The 20,040-nt window shown below is 39.8% G+C and overlaps 1 protein-coding gene across 1 annotated transcript; it reads right to left on the minus strand.

Annotated features, from left to right (window-relative positions):
* Window positions 1-517: 517 nt before the first annotated feature.
* On the minus strand, window positions 518-19,286 carry AMACR (alpha-methylacyl-CoA racemase). Its single transcript, XM_015848396.2, has 5 exons — window positions 19,004-19,286; window positions 13,995-14,138; window positions 12,504-12,664; window positions 7,762-7,948; window positions 518-1,537 (listed from the first exon to the last, which is right to left on the minus strand). The coding sequence occupies exons 1-5, from the start codon at window positions 19,284-19,286 to the stop codon at window positions 1,128-1,130; spliced, it is 1,185 nt and encodes a 394-aa protein (XP_015703882.1). The 3' UTR covers window positions 518-1,127.
* Window positions 19,287-20,040: the final 754 nt, after the last annotated feature.

Below are 20,040 nucleotides of genomic sequence, written 5' to 3' on the forward strand. Positions count from 1 at the left end.
CAATGGTATATAATATTCTCTTTCATCAAACTGATTGTGAATGGGAAACTTAAAATGCTTTTAATAATTGTTAACTAATCTGTCAGTGTCTACAAGATAATTCTTGCTTCCATGCGGGTGTTTGTGCAGTAGAACGTAAAAGGTCTTTTTGTATAGTACTAATGCAGATGCTTTGCCATGACACATGTAAAATAAAGTGTATCTCAGCTATGGAAACCTTCACAAGCAACAAGCCTATCTTCAGCAAGACTGAAAAATGACCAAAATTATTTTAAAAAACAACCCTTTTTGTCAAAATTCTTGACACGTTGGACTAACAAAGATTGCATTTAAATCCATATAACTGATTGTTTAAATATATATATATATATAATTTGTGTTGAAGGAGTAAAGAACATTTCAAAAGACTCATTTTGAAGGAAACAACAACTCTACAGTATAACCTTTTATACAAGCTGTGCAACTACCCCCATGCCTTTCATCTTTCCAGAAAGAAAGTAAAGGATCAAAAACTGGCTGATATTTTATAACGAGGAATTTATTTCTGAAATTATTTTTCAGGCAAACTGGGATGCAGAACATAACACAATCAGGAGACTGCACTAAGAAAACATAGACAGGATATTAGATACAATTACTTTATCATAATAACTCTGCAGCAACACGAGGAAGCAGCATTATTCAGACCATTGTTTTGGTATGATAAGGCACATCAACCAATATGGTGAGATCCCCATTAATCTATGAGTAAAGAATCAACTGCTTACTAAGCACTTAACCATATTTTAAGAGCATGGCCTTCACGTAATTATACTGCAAAGGAGTAGTTTAATTATGAGTTAAAAGAACCGAAAGTTTCACAGGATAAATTATTTTAAAAAACATTTTGAAGACTTACATCTGCTTGCTATGACAAACAGCACAGAACTTCAGAGCACATTTTTGGTGTCATTGCAGACTGCAAGCCATCCACAAACACAGAACTCCCACTGTTTTCCATTACACTTAAAACTTCATTTAAAATATTCATTTAAAAGAAACAGCACACAAACGTTCACTTGTCATGTAATTCAATACAGTTAATCTTACTGCATCAGCCCAAAGTTCATCTGATTTGCATAATCAGATTATAAATTAGCTTTTAGTTTGTTGGATTCTATTACTTTATCAGAATAAAGTTTAGCAATCTCTTCCTGAGTAAATCCATATTCTAGAAGTATCTCTTCTGTGTGCTCGCCTATAAAAGGATCTCTTTTAAATGATGGAACAGCAGGGGTCCTTGAAAGAAGAGGAGCAGGTCTGGGACTTATCTCTTCCTGATCATTTTTGATAAAAGAACTTCTTTGTTTGTTATGCTGATGTAACGGAGCATCATCAAAGGATAAAACAGGGGTCACACACGCATCAGTTCCATCAAATATACTGCACCATTCACTTTGTGTCTTCTGTGCAAAGATGGATGCAAACATTTTCTTCATCTCAGGCCAGTCAGAGAAACTCAACTGACTGGGAAGCTTATTTGAATCCAGCCCAAGACCTGAAAGGAGAAAAACAGAATAGCTTAGCTTAGATAAAATGAAGTGCTGCCCCTAATTAAGTATGTTTCTCAATATCCTATTATTTTGCAGACAGTCCAGCAGAGCATGGCATACTAACTAAAAATAAGAAATCACTAGGATACTGATGACATAAGTAAGGGAGAAGAAAATGTTACATGATTTCCAATTAGAGCAAACAGTATCAGCTGTAGCCCTTTAACTGAGTTCATCATTTTCATAACACTTTATAAAAACAGTAGCTGCCTGGAGGTAACATTTTGTCCTGAAAACATTTTCTGGAATAGATACTGTACATCTACTGGCAAGTACAAAACTCTGGTGAATGGGCTGAGGGCTGCAGCAACACACTTACGGCTCAGAAGCTCTTAGGAGTCCAGAATCATTGGGTATTTCCATGCTAGAGCTGAAGACCGTGAAGATCCGCTGCTCTCAGCTCTCCAGCACACTTCTAGGTTCAGATTCTTCTGCTTTTGCTCTTAAACCTACACCCCCTAACTGCTTAAAGACCCAGCTTCCCAGAAGGTCAGTTACATGGGCTACCTAGGTATGCAATACACAAAGCCTTTCTGAGACACAACAGTTTGGTACGTAGGCTGTCTGCAGGTAGCATTTACACAGCACTCCCATATTCAGCTGCAGACAGGAAAAAAAAAAAAATCAAAAACAATATTTCTGTATCTTCCTCTATTTCTACATCTTCATTATCACTGAAGGGAGTGGAAATGCAGCTATGTGAAACATAAGGGGTAAGAAAAGAAGACATCTTTCTCATTCTTCAGAATCTTCGCCACATGCATTTCTTGGGCCTCATAGTTGCCTCCAGATTATAAAGCTGTCGTTTATCTATTAGCCATTCATATCACCCTCATAAAAGGATTAACTACTCACAGCGGTTAAGTATCCTTAATTAAACTGAACCTAATGATCCTTACAAAATGGAGTTGATCATTGAACCGAGAAGGAGCAGTGTGAGACATTTTACTTCAGAACTAGGAGTTGATTTAAATTTACCTCTCACAACAGGTAAACCTAAGTAACAGTATACTACCTGAGACTCCATCCCCATGCCTGATATTAGGTCAACTGGGAACACTGTCTGATTAGCATTAATATGCTTATTAATTTTGTTTTTTGTTCTACCATTCAGTCCAATTCGAATAAAGAGATACAGTTATCCCATTACACAATTACAACTGGAGATTGTGCCAGATGGAAAGTTGGCTGAATCTAACCACACATGCTCCAGTAAAATAGAACAATATGCAGAACCTAGAATTTAATATTACATGCTCATTTTCCAAGGACCACTGAAGACCTCAACTTTAAATAGTATGAACTGACAACACTTAAGCACCAAAGCCTCTCATTTTCCAGCTTGTGCTAACCATTTGTGGTGCAGATGAAGAGAACTGCAGCAGGAACAACTGAGTCAACAAGGAAACAATTACACAGCACAGAATTGTTTGGGATACCACAAAATGATATATTTCTCTCAATATAATCAAAAGCAAAATATCCTTTACACAAAGTATCTGGTAGAGCAATCAAGACCAGTTTCCAAGCTTGTTTTTGATTTTCATCTAAAGATTTTTGTTCAGAAAAGCTGTACCTACCTGGTACAGTTTTGACATCATGGTTTTCAAAAGAAAAAGGAAAAAACAAAAACTAAGTCTCTTTGCAATGGTACAGCTTTAAGTTCCCCATAATTGCCACAGCTTTATTGAATCATTACCTGTGCACTATTTACTGAAGCAACAAATTGGAAACACAGTTCCTTCAGAAATTTTAAAACAAACTCACACAAAACAGACTCAAGTAAAACTTAAAATTATATGGGAAAATTGTCCAAAATGTAATGAGGAAACCATCAGCACCACTAGCTCCAATTTAAATGTGATCTATAAGGTTATCCACTCTGTGCAGTTCTTAATTGCAATGTTGTTGCATTGAACACTAATAGATTTTTGAAATAGCACATTATATGTCACCATCACTAAATGGAGAACTCTGAAGAAATCCCTCATAAGGATTTAATTAACTATGTTATTCAAATGATTTCTAATTTTTTTTCCATCCTTTTTAAATAGAAGATGCACAATGTAGTAAAAAGTTTATTAAACACATGTTCATAACTTTTATGACTCTTTCTGCTTTTCCTATCAATATAAATTTACACAAACTTCACTTTTTATGGTAAGGTTCATGGAATAATAGAATCACAGAATGGCTTGGGTTTGAAGGCACCCCAAGGATCAAGTTCAAGCCCCATTGCCACAGGCAGTGAAAAGTTCATGCTTCTTACCTGACACATGAACTTCATGTTCTGCATGCCTCTCCTAGCTCAGCTACTGCAATACTGAGCTTGTACTGCTAAACGTCAAGAGAAACTTGCAGAACCAATTTATAGGTCAGCTAGAGGACATTCTTTTTATTTGAATACTGAGACTTAATATTAGCACATGTACCTTACACCAGATTTCTTGTAAAATGCAAAGGTATTTTCATTACTCACTGGTTAGCTTTTGCAGTAATAAAATTAATATAAGCAAAAGGATTAAGCATGTTTGTGAACAGGAAAAGGTCTATAGTGAAATCAGAATTCCACTCATGACACTGAAGCTATTACACCAATTACTTACCATGTCAATTTTATGCAGCCTCAGCCTCTCACATAAGCAATTTATTTTTAAATTTTATAAAGTTATGGTAAGAAAAAAATTAATTTTTGCTGCTGAACACTATCCACAAAGCCAACATTTTTCTCAAACCAAGACGTATTTTCTCTAACTTATTAAGGCTCCCTCTGAAGATCCTTAAAAAAGAACTTTCCTCACTGTTTCATTAACTGCACTCAGTTCCAGTACTGGGATCCTAATTCTGAAGGAAAACACTGAAATGAACCAAAAGCCAAAAGATGGTTTTGCTTCTGCTCACCAGAATTCTCAGGGCAGTGACAACACCTTCAGAAATCACATCCTCTGCTCACTTCTGCAATCTTTAAATCTCCAGCTATTGCTTTCACAAAACCTCTATCATTGTGTTCTCACTATAAAAGAATGGTAAAAGTAACCCATTCTCTGAGTATGGACAAAGAGACATACAGAGGCTTCAGATTTTATCTGGAACAGCACCAGAACTGACCAGAATTATGGGGGAAAAAATGAAGTATGAAATAAAATTATAGAAACTGGAACATACTATTTTAAAGTGAACAAAGCAGAGAGTTAATACCTTGAACAGATGGCTCAGCTTAAGTCAAAGTTCCTTCAGTTTATGAAATAGAAATACTGTTCTCACAAGCTGCTTTTTACTTCCTGTAACGTTAAAAAGCTTAAATTCTGAACCGAATTTCTGTAACAGGTATCTCAGAAAGGACAAAAAAGTCCCAAAGCCACAAGACAAATCATCTGTTCTAATTATGTACAGTACTGTTTCAGAAAGCTTGCAAGCAGAGCTACTGAGGAGGGTAATTATTCCTATGTGAAAGAAATTCATAACATGCTCATGAATACAATGAGGAAGAGCAACTTATTTTAAATACAGTGTTGTGAAAGAATATTAGTTCAGTCTCGATTTAAAGAGCACAGAAAGAAAATTAGTGCCTAGGTATGAGAAAAAAAAAAAAGTAATTAAAGGCAAAAAGCAGTATTTCCTTAAAAGACTGCAGTCTGTATATTGAATTTTAGAAAGAAGCTCACTGAAACACTGTGAAACAAGTTGTGAATATACATTTCAGCCTTAGAATGTGGATACTTAGAACCAGTGACAGGACAAGGGGCAATTGGTGCACGCCAGAACATGGGTGGTTCCTCATAAATACGAGAAAAAACTTCTTCACAATAAGGGTAACTGGAACAGGCTGTTCCACCTGGACTCAGGGCTGGTGTGTGTCTGACCTGGTCTAGGTGTTCCTGCTCTGGCAGGAGAATTGGACTTGATGATCTTTTGAGGTCCTTTCCAATCCCTGACATTCTGTGAGACCATAACTTACATCTAAGTAAACAGGTATTTTATCGCTGAAATAACTTCTGAAACTTAAAATCAAGTAAACACATATTTTAAGCAAATGGAATACTTTCAAGCATAAAAATACAGTTGGCAAATGTGGATGTCCCAGCATTGGCAGGTGAATTTATAGTTACTGCTTCAAGTTTACACTATAAATTTCTGAGAAATCACAAGGAAGAAAATAGATTTCAGCAGCTTCCTCAGTAAATAGATGTCTGGGTAAAACAGAAACTAGTCAGTGATCATGATACACAGTGACAATAGATTCATTCATCAAAATGATCTTCTTAGATAACATATTGGCTCGCTGACAGAGAAAAGCCTAAGATTTCATCCTGGAGCAATAATCAGCACAGGATGCTGGAGTGTTCAGCAAAAGTTCACTTAAAGTGACAAATCAGCACCTGACTCCATTACAGAATCTATTCCCATTAATAACAACTGTCAAGTCTCTTCCACTCCTGCAACTTAATCTCCTGAGAAGAGTAGAACACTGCAGCCATGAGCACTGCAGTGAATACTATGAGTACTATTTGAACACTTCAAGCCAAACCTGTGGGTACCTGAAGATGCAGATTTATTCTTTTTATCTTTCTTTTGTTTTTAATACGGGCATTCTCCCTAAAGACATGTCCAATCTTACAACCCCATTCCTTCCTTCATGACATCTTGTCTTAACTGCACTCCTGAGTTCCAAAAACTCCAATAAAAGAGCAGGTCCTGGCACTGACTATGCTCTTGTTAGCACAGAGCAGCTGACTGAGGCAGAGCTGGCAGGAACTGCCTATGAGAAGGTATCCACTCTACAAATGATGGAATCATCAGTGGAGAGTCACTGAATAAGGCACTGTCATCCTCACTCAGCAAAGATTTACCATGAGCAAGTAATTCATGCAAAAAAGCAGAACACGTAACACTGTCTGAAAATATCCACATTAGCTATATTGCATGCTGGTAGTCCTTCTCATTAAACTGAATTAAAATAACATTGACAAATTTTGATGTATATCATGCTCAGAACACTAGAAGCAGAAAATATATATCAAATTATTTTGGGAAGTAAAACTTAATTTCATTAATACCATAAATTTATGAAATTAAAACATTACTGCATGTTTTAAGCTCATGCAATAATGACTCTTCATAGAATTACAGAATAACCTATACAGGAAGGATCCACATGGATCACGAAGCCCAACTCCCAGCTCCACACAGCATCATCCAAATTCAAACCCAAAGTCTGAGAGCACTGTGCAAATGTTCTCTGGGCTCATGCAGTTCAGGGCTGTGCCCACTGCCCTGTGCAGTCCATTCCATGCCCAGTGCCCTAACTGGGGCAAAGCCTTTCACAAACCCCAGCCCTCCCCTGGCACAGCTCCATGCCATTCCCTCAGGCCCCATTGCTGTCACACAGAGCAGAGCTCAGCGCTGCCCTCCACTCCCTGTGAGGGGCTGCAGTCGCCATGATGCTCCCCTCAGCTCCTCTGCCCTGTGCCCAGCACACCCACGGTCCTCAGCTCACACACCTTGCCCTCCAGACCCTCTCCATCTTTGATACACTCCCCTGGACACTTTCCATTTGTTTTATGTAGTTTTCATATTATGAATCATTCTAATTTATTGAACAGGTAAACTAAATTTTATAATCCTATTTCAAAACTCTTAAAGTCAAATACAGAAATCACATCCATAGCTGGACACATAAAAAAGAACACTCAGATCCTGTTACAAAACTTTGGTTTTTATAAAATTTTCCGGTTTACCTTTATTATTTTCAATAAGCACTTACTTCTAAAATAAGTTCAAACCACTTTAAAAATTTTACAGCAGAAAGAACTGAAACTGCTTGCAATTTTATTTGTTGTATCAAAGAATTAAGCCTTCTTTTAAAGTATATTCACTTCCTATTTAATAAAATAGTTCTAAAAATAGTTCATTAGTGCTTAAACCAAACCACATCACAGACTACCACTGCTGTTATTCTAGAAGAAAAATTCTAATTTAAGTGTAGTATCTGGGAGTAACACAAAGGGATTAAAAACAAAGAAATCAATTCCTGAAAGAAGATTCCTGCTACCATACTATTAATTTGGTTTCAAGAAGTGTTTAGCTTTCACAAAGAAATTGACATAACTAACTTCATGTCATTCAATAATGCATTGTTGATGAGAAAAGACTACTCCAGGCTACTCACCCTTTATTAACTGGTCATAGAATTGAGGCTCAATAGCACCAACAGCCATGAATTTTCCATCAGAGGTCTTGTAGGTCTCATAAAATGGTGCACCACTGTCTAGGAGGTTCTCACCTCGTGGTCTGTTCCAGAGTCCTAAATTTTGTGATTTCCACAGAAAAGAACTTATGTATGCTATTCCTTCTACCTTAAAGACACACAGAAAAACAAAACAACAGCTTCAGTAAAGCTTAGGTGATTTTATATCCACCAGGAGAGCACAATAAGTAATTTCAGTTGAAAGAATAAACTTCTTGCCTGTATAGAACACTGTACACCAACAAGCATTCTACCTCTAGAAATCAAGATGCCTACACCAGTAAGCATCAATCCTTTAAGTATCAGTTTATCTGTATTTTTATATTCATGTATTTATATTTATGTATATAAGACTATATAAAATATATAAAAGCATACATTCCTGAACACTGTGTTTTCTTGAATGTACTGACTATACTTCTATTTTTACAGCCAGAAGGAAAATGAAGGTTAAAATTTTCTTATAACATGAGAACTGAAAAGTTCATCTGGATCCCTGTGTTAAAACATACATTCTTCCACTCTTGTCACTGAGAAGGATAGCAACATACCAAGGTAACCTTTGAATAGGCAACGGTCTCATGAATACAGCATTAGAAAACATGGTTAATCCTGTTTCAGATTCCTCCTCAAAATTTTGGATATGCAAAGCACAACTAGTTGAAAATTCAGGTTGTTCAGCTTTTGTGTAATCACCTGTTTCCATCTTTCCAAGTGAAACTATACAGTTCTGCTCAATAAAAGGCTCTAATTTCTTCTGACTATATTAAAAAAACTGTAAGTGAAGATGTGACAGTAATAGGACATGACCAGAAACATTCCAATGGAAAAGTGAAAAACCTGAGCTGTGCAGTTATCTAGCCAACACTCACATCTCTGTAGAAATACAAGGAGCTTGAAAGGCAAAACAGCATTCACCTCATTTTAATACAGGTTTTTTCTACTATGTTCTCACCAGTACTCTATGTGTATTTGATACATGTACTATATATGTTATGCTATGTATATACATGCGTAATGCATAATACATATCTAATATGCAGTAGGTATGTAATATACAATAAGCACGTAGCAATGTATAATGTACATACATCTATGGTATCAGCATTATATATGACCGTAAAAACAAATTTAATATGGTTTCAAAACAGAAATTTCAATGAAATTGAGACAAGATTACTCAAGCTGTGTGCAAATGAGGACTGTGTAAACAGCATGATTAAAATTAGATGATGTCATATTTTCACAGTACATGCATCAAAGTATTTTTCATATATATTAATTTCTACCCTTTAAAACAAGAATTTAAAGTATGCAGATCATTGAAGCACGCAGTCATGAAGGCGTCTTCATTTCATATGTATTGCTTGACCTTTTTCTCAATTTCCTGCCACAAATAAAGAATTATTTTTTGCCCTAATTGTCATATGATGATGTTAACTTTCTTAGGAAAAAAATAATACGTAACATCATATGCAAGTTTGCAAGATCTGCAAAGATATCAAAATAGGGCTTACTTTATTGAGGATCTTATCTTCCACTGCTCATTTTAACAAACAATTACACAAAAAACACTGCAAGTAAGGATAATTACAGGTGGGGCTAATTCCAGAATAAGCTCTAAGTACAAGTTAGGTTTTGGTTCCACAAATTTGTCAGAACTACTGACAATATCTATCCACTGTATTATCTGCCCTGGGAACATAAAAAAATAGCACTACTATTTTGGTCTGATACATGGATTTCAAAATACCCCTATCCGGGTAACTGGACAGCTAGCATCTGCATGAGGTCTGCTGTGCTTCAGAGACCAAAGTGTCTAGCATCCTCAACAAATCTCCAAAGGCATGCTCAAATTACACCACATACACACATTAATGTGGTCACTTTCTTTTAAAACATGAAAAGGACAACATGGGAGGACTTCGCTTTAGTCTAACTGTACGGTGATTATCATAATCATTAGGCATTACATTTAATTATTTCCTAAAGCTAAAAGCATTAACAGCCTCTGAAGGAGGGACAAGAATCCAGAGGCATAATTTCCCTGGATGACCTCTGTCAGATCCATGAGTCTTCTGTTCCCTCAGCAGAATGAATAGTTCAAAACAAAGCTGAGAATAAACCCACACCAACCTAACTTCTAACCTCGTGACTGAGGAACTCTTCAAGGATGTGGGAGTTTTACTTTTGAACATCTCTAGGCTGAGAAAGACTTGGAACCCCAGCCTTCTGTCAGACAGCTAAATGCTCTTGCCATGGGACAGTTATGCAAGTGATCATTACCACCATCTTTTCCTGTGGCTGTCTTTCCACAAGCAGTGAGTCATGCTTGATCAGATGCCTACCAACAGCTGTAGACTCTGTGTCTAAATTTCATGTGAACCTGAAGCGTTGTCGTAACTCATACGTGTGAGAGTGCAGAAGCATCACTGTGCCCACCATATTACTTCGTGGCACCCTCCCTGCACCATACCCAGCATGTGGGAACTATTATGACCACTGTACCGAAATCTATTCTTACAGAGTCAATGAAACAATATATAAAGCTGTCCAGACCAGTTACTTAATTCTTCTGAGGTAACCTGCTGACACACATTCCTACAGCCAAAAAATATCCCTTGTTTCACTCCCAATGAGACAGAGATCTTGTAAGGACATCAGTGGACTTGCACTGACTTGAGACACAGAATTTTTTTAATAACTTAAAGTATTTAAGTTTTGTTTTTTAGTAACTTATACTAATATTTTCTCTTTTTTAGTAAGTTAAAATTCCTCTCTTATGAGGAAAGGCAGAGCAATCTGGGTCTATTCAGCCTTGAGAAAAGAAGACTCAAGAGATCTTATTAACGTTTATAAATATTATAAGTGTGGAAGTCAAAAGGACATGGCCAATCTCTTTACAGTGATCTGTGGGCAGGACAAGGGGGAAACTGCTGACAACTGAAGCATAGGAAGTTCGGCACCAATATGTTAAGGAACTTCTCCATAGTAAGAATGACAGAGCACTGGAACAGGGTGCCCATGGGGGTTGTGGATTCTCCTTCTCTGGAGATGAATAATCGAGACCTGCCTGGACACCTACCTGCGCAGCCTGTTGTAGGGAGTCTGCTTCGCAGGGCGCTGGACTTAATCTCTAAAGGTCCCTTCCAGCCCCTACAATTCTGTGATTCTGTGAGTAGTGAAGACAAAGTAATACTTCAAATACTTGAGCTAAATGATCTCTTAACGTCCTTTCCAACTGAACTACTCTATTCTGAACTACAGGAACTGTTCTGAGTATTTACTTAAAGTATATACTTGCCATGTGTTTTCACAAAGATGCAAATCCTCTCAGTTTTCCTTTGTAGGCCATGTTTTTTACACTCACAGTCATTTCTATTATGTTCACTGGACCTCCTCAAATTGGTCATTTTTTGTGAAGGAAAATGTTGTGTCAGAAAAAGTATTTTTCTGAGGCTTCAGAAATACTGATTAGATTGGAAGAATTACTTAAGAAACCTCGCTGGCTCTATTTCCTGCTCATACATCCCAATACAGTGTGTATGTGTTTTACAACAGCATTACATTGTTGACTCATGTTCAGCTTGTGACTACTATAAACCTCCAGGATGATACTTCAGCCTATTGTTCTCATATCACATTTGTGCAGCTAATTGTTTCTGCTTTAGAAAATTACAGAGCAGAGGTCTCAATGAATTTCAGGCAATTTTTTCCAGGTCATCTGTCTGATTTGTAAAGGTCAGTTTCAATTCTAATCCTGTCATCCCACATGCTTGCAGCTCTTCCCACATCCACATTCTCTGTGAATTTACCAAACAACATCCCTTGGCCAGCATTCACCTTAATGCAAAAAAACACTTAAAAATAATTAGAAATAAAATAAGCCCGTGAACAAATTCAGAGAGGAGGAAAGTAAAAGAGAGAAGGTAGGAGTGGAGGAAGTGGAGGGAGACAGCACACAGGTTTCAAGAATAAACATGAATATATTTGTTTTTCTTTATGTGTAAATGGGTGGCCTTGCACTGGGGTGGAATTTGGTGATCCCTGAGGTCTCTTCCAACCCAGGCAATTCTATGATTCTATAATTAAAAATTCTACAATATGAATTATTAAGCAATAAAAAAAATACCCTTCATTTCACAGCACATTAATGCAAAGTGTTTGAAATTAATTTCTCAGCAGTGATCCATGGCTGTGTAATTTTTCTAGGGAACGGTGCTCCTCATAAGACATGATGCACCTCAAATTGACAAGCAGTTTTATCCAGGACAAAACTAATGCAAATGTTGTAATAGGATCATTATTTTGCTGTTTATTGCATACCCTATTTTCATATATCAGATTTATTCACCAGTGCACTCAGCTAACAGTTTTTGAAGAAGGTAGACTAGTAGAAGAAAAATAGGGAAAGGCACTGGAGAAAAGCTGCAGTATGCCCCCCATGTTGTAACGATGTCATGGTAACACTGACCTCTGAAACCTGCCTGCAGGTAGAAAAAATAGCTACTTTATGAGATTATTTACTTTCCTATTCCAAGTTCTCAATTTTAAACCTTAGTCAGTAGCTCCAACTTTCTCCCTTTAAGAGATTTAGAGTAGGTAAAAAAACCCACAAAAATCTTAGCAAACAAATTCAACCATTTTTCCAAGACAAGACTTACCATACTTGCATCAACAACCTGCCCCTTGCCAGATATGGTACGTTCATAAAGGGCAATAATAATGCCCAGCGCACATAACACACCTCCACCAGCAAAATCAGCAAGAAGATTTAAAGGTGCATACGGATTTTCACCTTTTCTGCCCAGCTTTGACAGCACACCTGAAAGCAGAGCAAACAAAGCAAATGTACGCATTAAAACTGATGTTTGTAAGTCAAGTTTCATTCTTTTCAATCTATGCAGGCAAATATAGGCCAGAGCAAACTTCCCTCAACGGCTTTCTGATTCATCTCCAGCTACATCTTAGCAAACATCATTCATGAAATAACAGGATATCTGAAATTACTTCAGTGAAGACAATATCTAAAAATATAAATTAATAAAGAAGTTAGTATCTCGTAAATAAATCACTGATCATTTGGCTACATAAGTACAACATTTCATAGAAAATTAACTTGTATACAATAGTTCTACATTAATACTTCTACATGGATAGAGCCCCCATAAAAAAAACTTAGTAGGCATTATGAACATTCCTCAGAGCAACAATAGTGAATTTTTCTTGTTTGGAGCTTTTAAAGTAAAATGCAGATTTACAATCTTCAATGCTCATAATCCATGAATTAACAGAACTAACAAAAGATTTCATACTGACATCCCTGTTTCTGTTCTACTCTCTCATTTGAACTGTCTTCTAAAAACAGGTTGTGTATCAGAGGAATGGATGAATAACATACAAAGGCAACCTCTGATTGCATGCAACAGGCACTAGGAACCTATGTTTATGCCAGAAATTATGCAGAAAATGAAAGGTTATAGAGTAAAGGTTAGGTAAATTTACTCCAGTCAGAGCTCTGAATCTGTCAGCATTTTTCTGACATCCCAAACAGCCTTCTTACTGTCATTTCATTCTTTTTAGCTTCCTTGTATGTCCCTTAGGGTAAATAAAACTCTGCATGTGGTCGTGTCACCCATTATGTGACGTCTCATTTTGAGGACAGATACCTTTAAAATACTTTGTCTTATTTCTTTAAAGTTGGAAGAAACACAGAATTTTTTGGCCCGTTTTCTCTCCTCGCACATACACTTGGAGAAGCAGCAGGATCAGAAGCAGTAAGAACAGCAGTAAATGCTGTTTAAATCAGGTCATGCCTGACAGCACTGATGATGAACTGATTGCTACCATCAGAGTTGGGTAATTTTGTTGTCTAATACTACATACCTGTAGAACTGTGATACTTGAAATCAGCATTCTGTCCACAATGCAATACTCAAAGAAAACAGCACTACACACAAAAACACATTATTTTCAACTGCCTTTTTCCCCACTTCGTATCAATACAGACAAGTATGCCTTAGACCTGGTCAATTGTTTCATCAGACTGCATATGAGGTTATCTGAGCTATCTGCAAAGAACTTCTCAGTGAATTATTCAGTCTTTTCTTAGGAAAAGAACAACACTTCATTCAAAAGAAAATTTTACAGCCTACCTGATAAAGCCACATAATTGATGTCGTGACCTGCAGACTTGGCATACTTTCCTGTCTGACCAAATCCTGTAAGTCTAGCATAGATGAGTCTGGGGTTCTCATGCAGAAGGACCTCAGGACCAAGACCAAGTTTTTCCATGACACCTTAATGAGACAAACCACAGAATCCTAATTCGCATTTGTGTTTAATAACATAGATGATTAAAGGTTTAATCATAAAACAACTGAAATGAACTGCCATCTCTGAAATAACACATTCTAAATCACTGTTCATATTAAAACATTAACAGTCAGAATGTAACAAATTACCAGCAACTGCATACATTTTGAATGCAAGCCAATTAAATGGAAATTAAGTCTTAGGGTAATTTCTTATTCTTCTGCTTTTTGTTTTGTTTTCCAAAAGCAGGCCAACAGCTTGCTCTGCTCTACAGTAGAATGCTACCAAAAGCAGGCATAACTTTAAAACAATCCCTCCCAGAAAAGAGTTGATTTTTACATTTTCCACATCTAAATGATATGAAATTGCTTCCATTTTTCACTGGAATATATCATAGAATCATAGAATGGATTGGGTAGATAAGGAACTCTAAGATCAACTGGTTTCAACCACCCTACCACAGGCAGCGTCACCAACCACCAGACCAGGCTCATTTTCCTCATCATATTAACCTCTCAGTACAACATGCATTCCTGTGTATTTTAACTCACTTACACAAATGGACCATGCCAGTATGGATTCCACAAATCATTTGCAATAATTGTACAAAAGAAGATGCGTTAAAAAATAACACAGAGAAAAAGGAACTTTTAGAAATCGATGAAAAATAGGCTTGATCAGCACGGGTTTACAGTAATCAGGCCTAAATTTTTGATCCTGCATTCTAAAATAACGGATTTTAAAGAAGCAGATTCAAGTTGCAAATAAATACGTATTTGTATTGGCTCACTGCTTTCTGGTCACACTGTATGCCATTATCTATATTGGGATTGCAGGGAGATTGAGTTTGGAGAGGAAGGGACTGACTCTCTATAGAATCACAGAACCATCATGGTTGGAAAAGACCACCAAGATCATCCAGTCCAACCACTCACCTATGACCACGATTTCCCACTAAACCACATCCTTCAGTAGAACATCTAAAGTATTTCACAAACACCTTCAGGGATGGTGACTCAACCACTACCCTGGACAGCCTCTTCCAGCACCCAACCACTCTCTCAGAGAAGAAATTTTTCCAACCTGAACCTCTGTGGTCAGTAGGGCACACTGCTGGCTCATGTTTAGTCAAACGCTGATAAGCACCCCTGGGTCCATGTCCTTTACAGTGCACCAGACACTCTGCCCCAAGCCTGCAGCATTGTCTGTGGTTGCTGTCTGGATTTTGGTTTTGTTCAGTCATGATAAAGAAAAAGAGACACTTATTAGTTGTAGGTGATTCCTCCCCGCAGGGAACTGATACCCAGTATGCCGAGCAGACCCTGTTCTTAGAGATGTCACCAGGAAACTACCTAGCCTGGTATAGCTGTCAGGCTACAAGCCCATACTGCTTTTCTATACAGCGAGAGATGAAGCAGCTATAAGTGGGTCATGGGCTTCAAGGTCTTGGGACAACAGCTAAGGGAACTGAATGCACCGATCACCTTTTCCTCTCTGCCTCTTGAATTGGGAAAGGACATGGAAACAAATCAAAGGATCTTCCTACCTTTAAATATGTGGCTTTGTAGCTGGTGCCAATGCCAGAACTTTGGATTTCTAGACAACTAGATGGCCTACATAGCAATGAGTCTGCGGTCAAAAGATGAGCTACATAAGGATGGGGAAGGGAAAGCCAAGGCCCAGCTTGAACTGAACTTGGCAAAGAATGCCAAAAAGAACAAGAAAGGCTTCTTCAGGTTCCTCAGCCACAAAAGGAAGGTCCAGGAGGGTATACTTGCCCAGTGAGTGACATGGGCAAGCAGATAAAACAGTAACAAGGAGAAGGCTGAGGAAATTAACTTTTTTTTTTGCCTCCATCTTCTCTAATATCTGCTCACCACACAGCCCTCAAATGTTCGATTAGGTAGTGGGGAATCAGGGAAGCAACATCCTTCTTGCTGTAAGCAAAGATCAACTTTGTGAGCACCTGAGGAGCCTGAATATCCACAAGACTGTGGGTTCTGGTGAGATGCATCCCAGAATCCTGAGGGGGTGACTTGGGGTAGGCACTTTCAACGATACTTGTAAAGTCATGGCAGCCAGACAACTCTGGTCTCTGAACAAAAGGCAACATCACACCCATTTTTAAGAAGGGTAAAAAGGAAGATCCCAGGAACCATCAATCTGTCAGTCTCACCTCTGTGTCAGAAAGATCACGGAGCAGATCCTCCTGGAAGCTATGCTAAGGCACGTGGAAGGCTATGAGGAGATAGGGGAGCAACAGCATGGCTTCACCAAGGGCAAATCCTCTTTGACCAGCCTTAGTGGCATTTTATGATGGTGTCACTGCATCAATGGACAAAGGAAGAACCACTGATGTCACCTATCTGGACTTCAGTAAGCCTCTGACAAGGTATCCCACTACATCCTTCTCTCCAAATTGGAAAGTTATGGATTTGATGGGTTGACTGTTCAATAAATAAAGAACTGGCTGCAAGATTGAGTCCATAGAGTGGTATTCAATAGCTCCATGTCTGGATGGAGATCAGTGACAAGTGGGGTCCCCAGAAGTCAGTGCTAGGGTGGATACTCTTTAATATCTTCATCAGCAAGTCTGTTGATGACACCAAGCTGTGTGGTAAGGGCAACACACCAGAGGGCAAGGATGCCACCCAGGGGGACCCAGACAGGCTGGAACAGTGGGCTCAGGTGAAACTCATGAGGTTCAACAAAACCAAATAAATATCTTGCATCTGGGTCAGTGCAACCTTCACTACCAACACAAGCTGGGGGATGATAGGAGCAATCCTGATGAAAGAGACCCAAGGGTACTGGTGGATGGGAAACTGGACATGAGCCAGCAGTGTGCCCTCGCAGCCCAGAAAGCCAAATGTATCCTGGGCTGCTTCAAAAGAAGTGTGGCTAGTAGGGTGAGGGATGTGACTGCCCCTCTACTCTCTGCTGATGAGGCCTCACCTGGAGCACTGCATCCAGATGTGCCAGCCTCAGTACAGGAGAGGCACGGACCCGCTAGAGTGTGTCTAGAGGAGGGCCACAAAAATGATCCAAGGGATGGAACACCTCTGCTACAAGGACAGGATGAAGGAGAGCTGGGGCTATTCAGCCTGGAGAAGAGAAGGTTGCGAAGTGATCTGAGAGGGGTCTTTCAGGAAGTCCTTTAGAGTGAGGGTGGTAAGGCACTGGAATAGGTTGCCCAGAGATGTGGGTCCACTCAATCCCCTCATCCAGGTCATCCATAAAGATATTAAACAGGACAGGTCCCTGTACTGACATAACTGGTATGTCTGTTCTATTCCACAACCTATTACTGCAACTTGTTTCAGGCTGTTCACAGAATTACTACACCTTCAAATTCCTTGAGATCTACTTCTCTTGTATTAACAGGCACTGAAAATATTTAACATTACAGAGAAATGGGTGATATTTGGTACCGCAGTTCTACAAACTCACACCAATTCCAGAAAAGCAAGGTTTATCTAATTACCACGAGGAAATGAAAGAAAATTTCAGTCTTCCTAAAGACAGAAGTTTTGAGGATTCATGATCGTAGCTTAAAATAGGAACCACTGTCAAGAAGCTTCAAACAAGATCAGGTCTGGCCTGTATAAAGACTTCCAATGGAAAGTGTTATTGACAGTGCCAAATATACTCCATCCATAAATTCACTTACTTGACATCAAAGCTAGAGGACTGGCTCAGAATACACAAAGTCAAAAGCTTCTTTCTACTGAATCTCTTGTTACTGTATGAGCAAGATTTTCAAGTACCACTGAGGACTGGTTGTTCAACAATCACTATGCCTCAAGATCACTGTCTTAAGGTCAAAATACATGTGCCTAAAGAAACTTCCCTTCCACTTAAGCACTTAGGCCCTTCTCGTCTCTTTGGTTCACATTAACCTTATGCTGATCACACATTTATCTTTTACAGTTTTAGGCCCACAAACCTTAATGTCTAGTTTAAAAATCGCCAGCATTTTCTGATAATCATAGAACCGTTTGAGTTGAAAGAGATTCTTAAAGGTCACATAGCCTAACTCTCCAGTCTCGCCTTGAATGTCTCCAGCAATGGGGCATCCACAGCCTGTCTGGGCAACTTGTTCCAGTGCCTCAACACCCTTACTGTAAAGAACTTCTGTATATCCAATCTAAATCTCCCCTCTGTTAGTTTGAAGCCATTTCCCCTCGTTCTACCACAACAGATCGTGCTGAAGTGTCCATCCCTGTCTCTCTTGCATCCCTTAGTTACATATTACAAGGCTTCTATCAGGACACCTCAGAGCCTTCCCTTCCCCAGGCTGAACAGCCCCATCTCCCTCATTCTGTCCTCACAGGGGAGAAGTCCCATCTCTTGAAACTAGAAATTCCTAAAGTTAAAAACATGTTTTACGAATGAATAAAGCATCTCATACACATCTGCTGCCCGCAGAGGAATCACAAGCTCCAAGAACACCTCCTGTGTTAACCTCCCAAGTGTGAGCAGGGCTGACAGACACCACAGGCCTGCAGCCCACGCTCACACACGCCTTGTCAGATACACGGGTGTTTCCCAGCACCATTTTCTCAGCCTGCCCCAGGCCGTGGGGCAAAGCCTGGTGGAGAGCACGGTTTCTCCCTCTGGTGCATCTGGGCTGACAAATCCCCGTCTGTCCCACCCCAGCCACAGGAAATAAAACTCCCAGAAGCTGTTCCCTTCCCATTTCCCCTAGACACATCAAAAAAGCCACACACTGAGGGATCCCCCTCAGCACCGCACCCGCCCCCTCCCTCTCACAGAGCACACCATGGAGCTGCTCCGAGCGCTGCGGGAAGCCCTCAACCCTTAACCCGGGGCTCCGCCGCCGCCTCACCGTGGCGGAAGGGCTCGATCAGCACGTCTGCCCGGCCGCACAGCCGCCTCAGGGCCGCCGCGCCCGGGGGTCGCTTGAGGTCGAGCGCTAAGGAGCGCTTTCCGCGGCCCTGCACGTCGGTGGCCACGGCGGAGCGGGGAGCCCGGTCCACCCGCACCACGCGGGCCCCGAAGTCGGCGAGGATCATCCCGCAGAGCGGAGCGGGAGCCAAACCCGCCAGCTCTAGCACCCGCACCCCGCTCAGCGCCATGGCGCCGCCGCTGCCTGCCGAGCGCCGAGACATCGATCCTCGCAGAGCGGGGCCGTGCCGCCCTGCAGGCCGCATGGGTCGGGCCCTCAGCTGTTCATGAGAGCATAGACACACACGTTCTTCAGCCTCCTCATGCCATACTCCAGGATATCAGAATAGGCTGATTAAAACCTTTAGCTGGGCTGTCTGGTCCTGCTACAGCTGCTGTATTCTCTGTTGGAGAGCCAGTGCTCACACATAGATATCTCAGTCAATTAGAAGATTGCCTTCAGCAGATCTTAGAATCACAGAATGGTTTGTAAGGGAGACTTAAAGGATATCTAGTACAACTCCCCTGCAGTGAATGGGGACATCTGCAGCTGGACCAGCGTGCTCAGAGACTGCTTCAGTCTCACCTTCAGTATCTTCAGTATCTCTGGGAAACCTGTGTCAGTACTTTACCACCCTTATTTTAAAACGCTTTTGTATATCCAAACTATATCTCCCTTTTGTCCGTTTGAAGCCATTTCCCCTTGTCCAGTCACTACAGATCCTGCTGAAGAGTCTGCTCCCTTCTTTCTTGCAGCCCTTATCTATATAGTGACAGACTGCACTCTGATTTCCTCAGAGCCTTCTCTTCTCCAGGCTGAACAGCCCCCACCTCAGCCTGTCCTCCAGGTAAAGTGGTCAAGGCAGGGCTGGCACAGCTGCTTGTAGCAAGTATGGCACTGAGATTTTTTAATAAATAAAAATTTTAACAAAGAATTTAGGGCTCACAGGGCTTTTCAAGTGTATGTCCCACTCTGAG

The sequence above is a fragment of the Coturnix japonica genome, chromosome Z (assembly GCF_001577835.2).
Source record: "Coturnix japonica isolate 7356 chromosome Z, Coturnix japonica 2.1, whole genome shotgun sequence".
Lineage (NCBI taxonomy): Eukaryota > Metazoa > Chordata > Aves > Galliformes > Phasianidae > Coturnix > Coturnix japonica.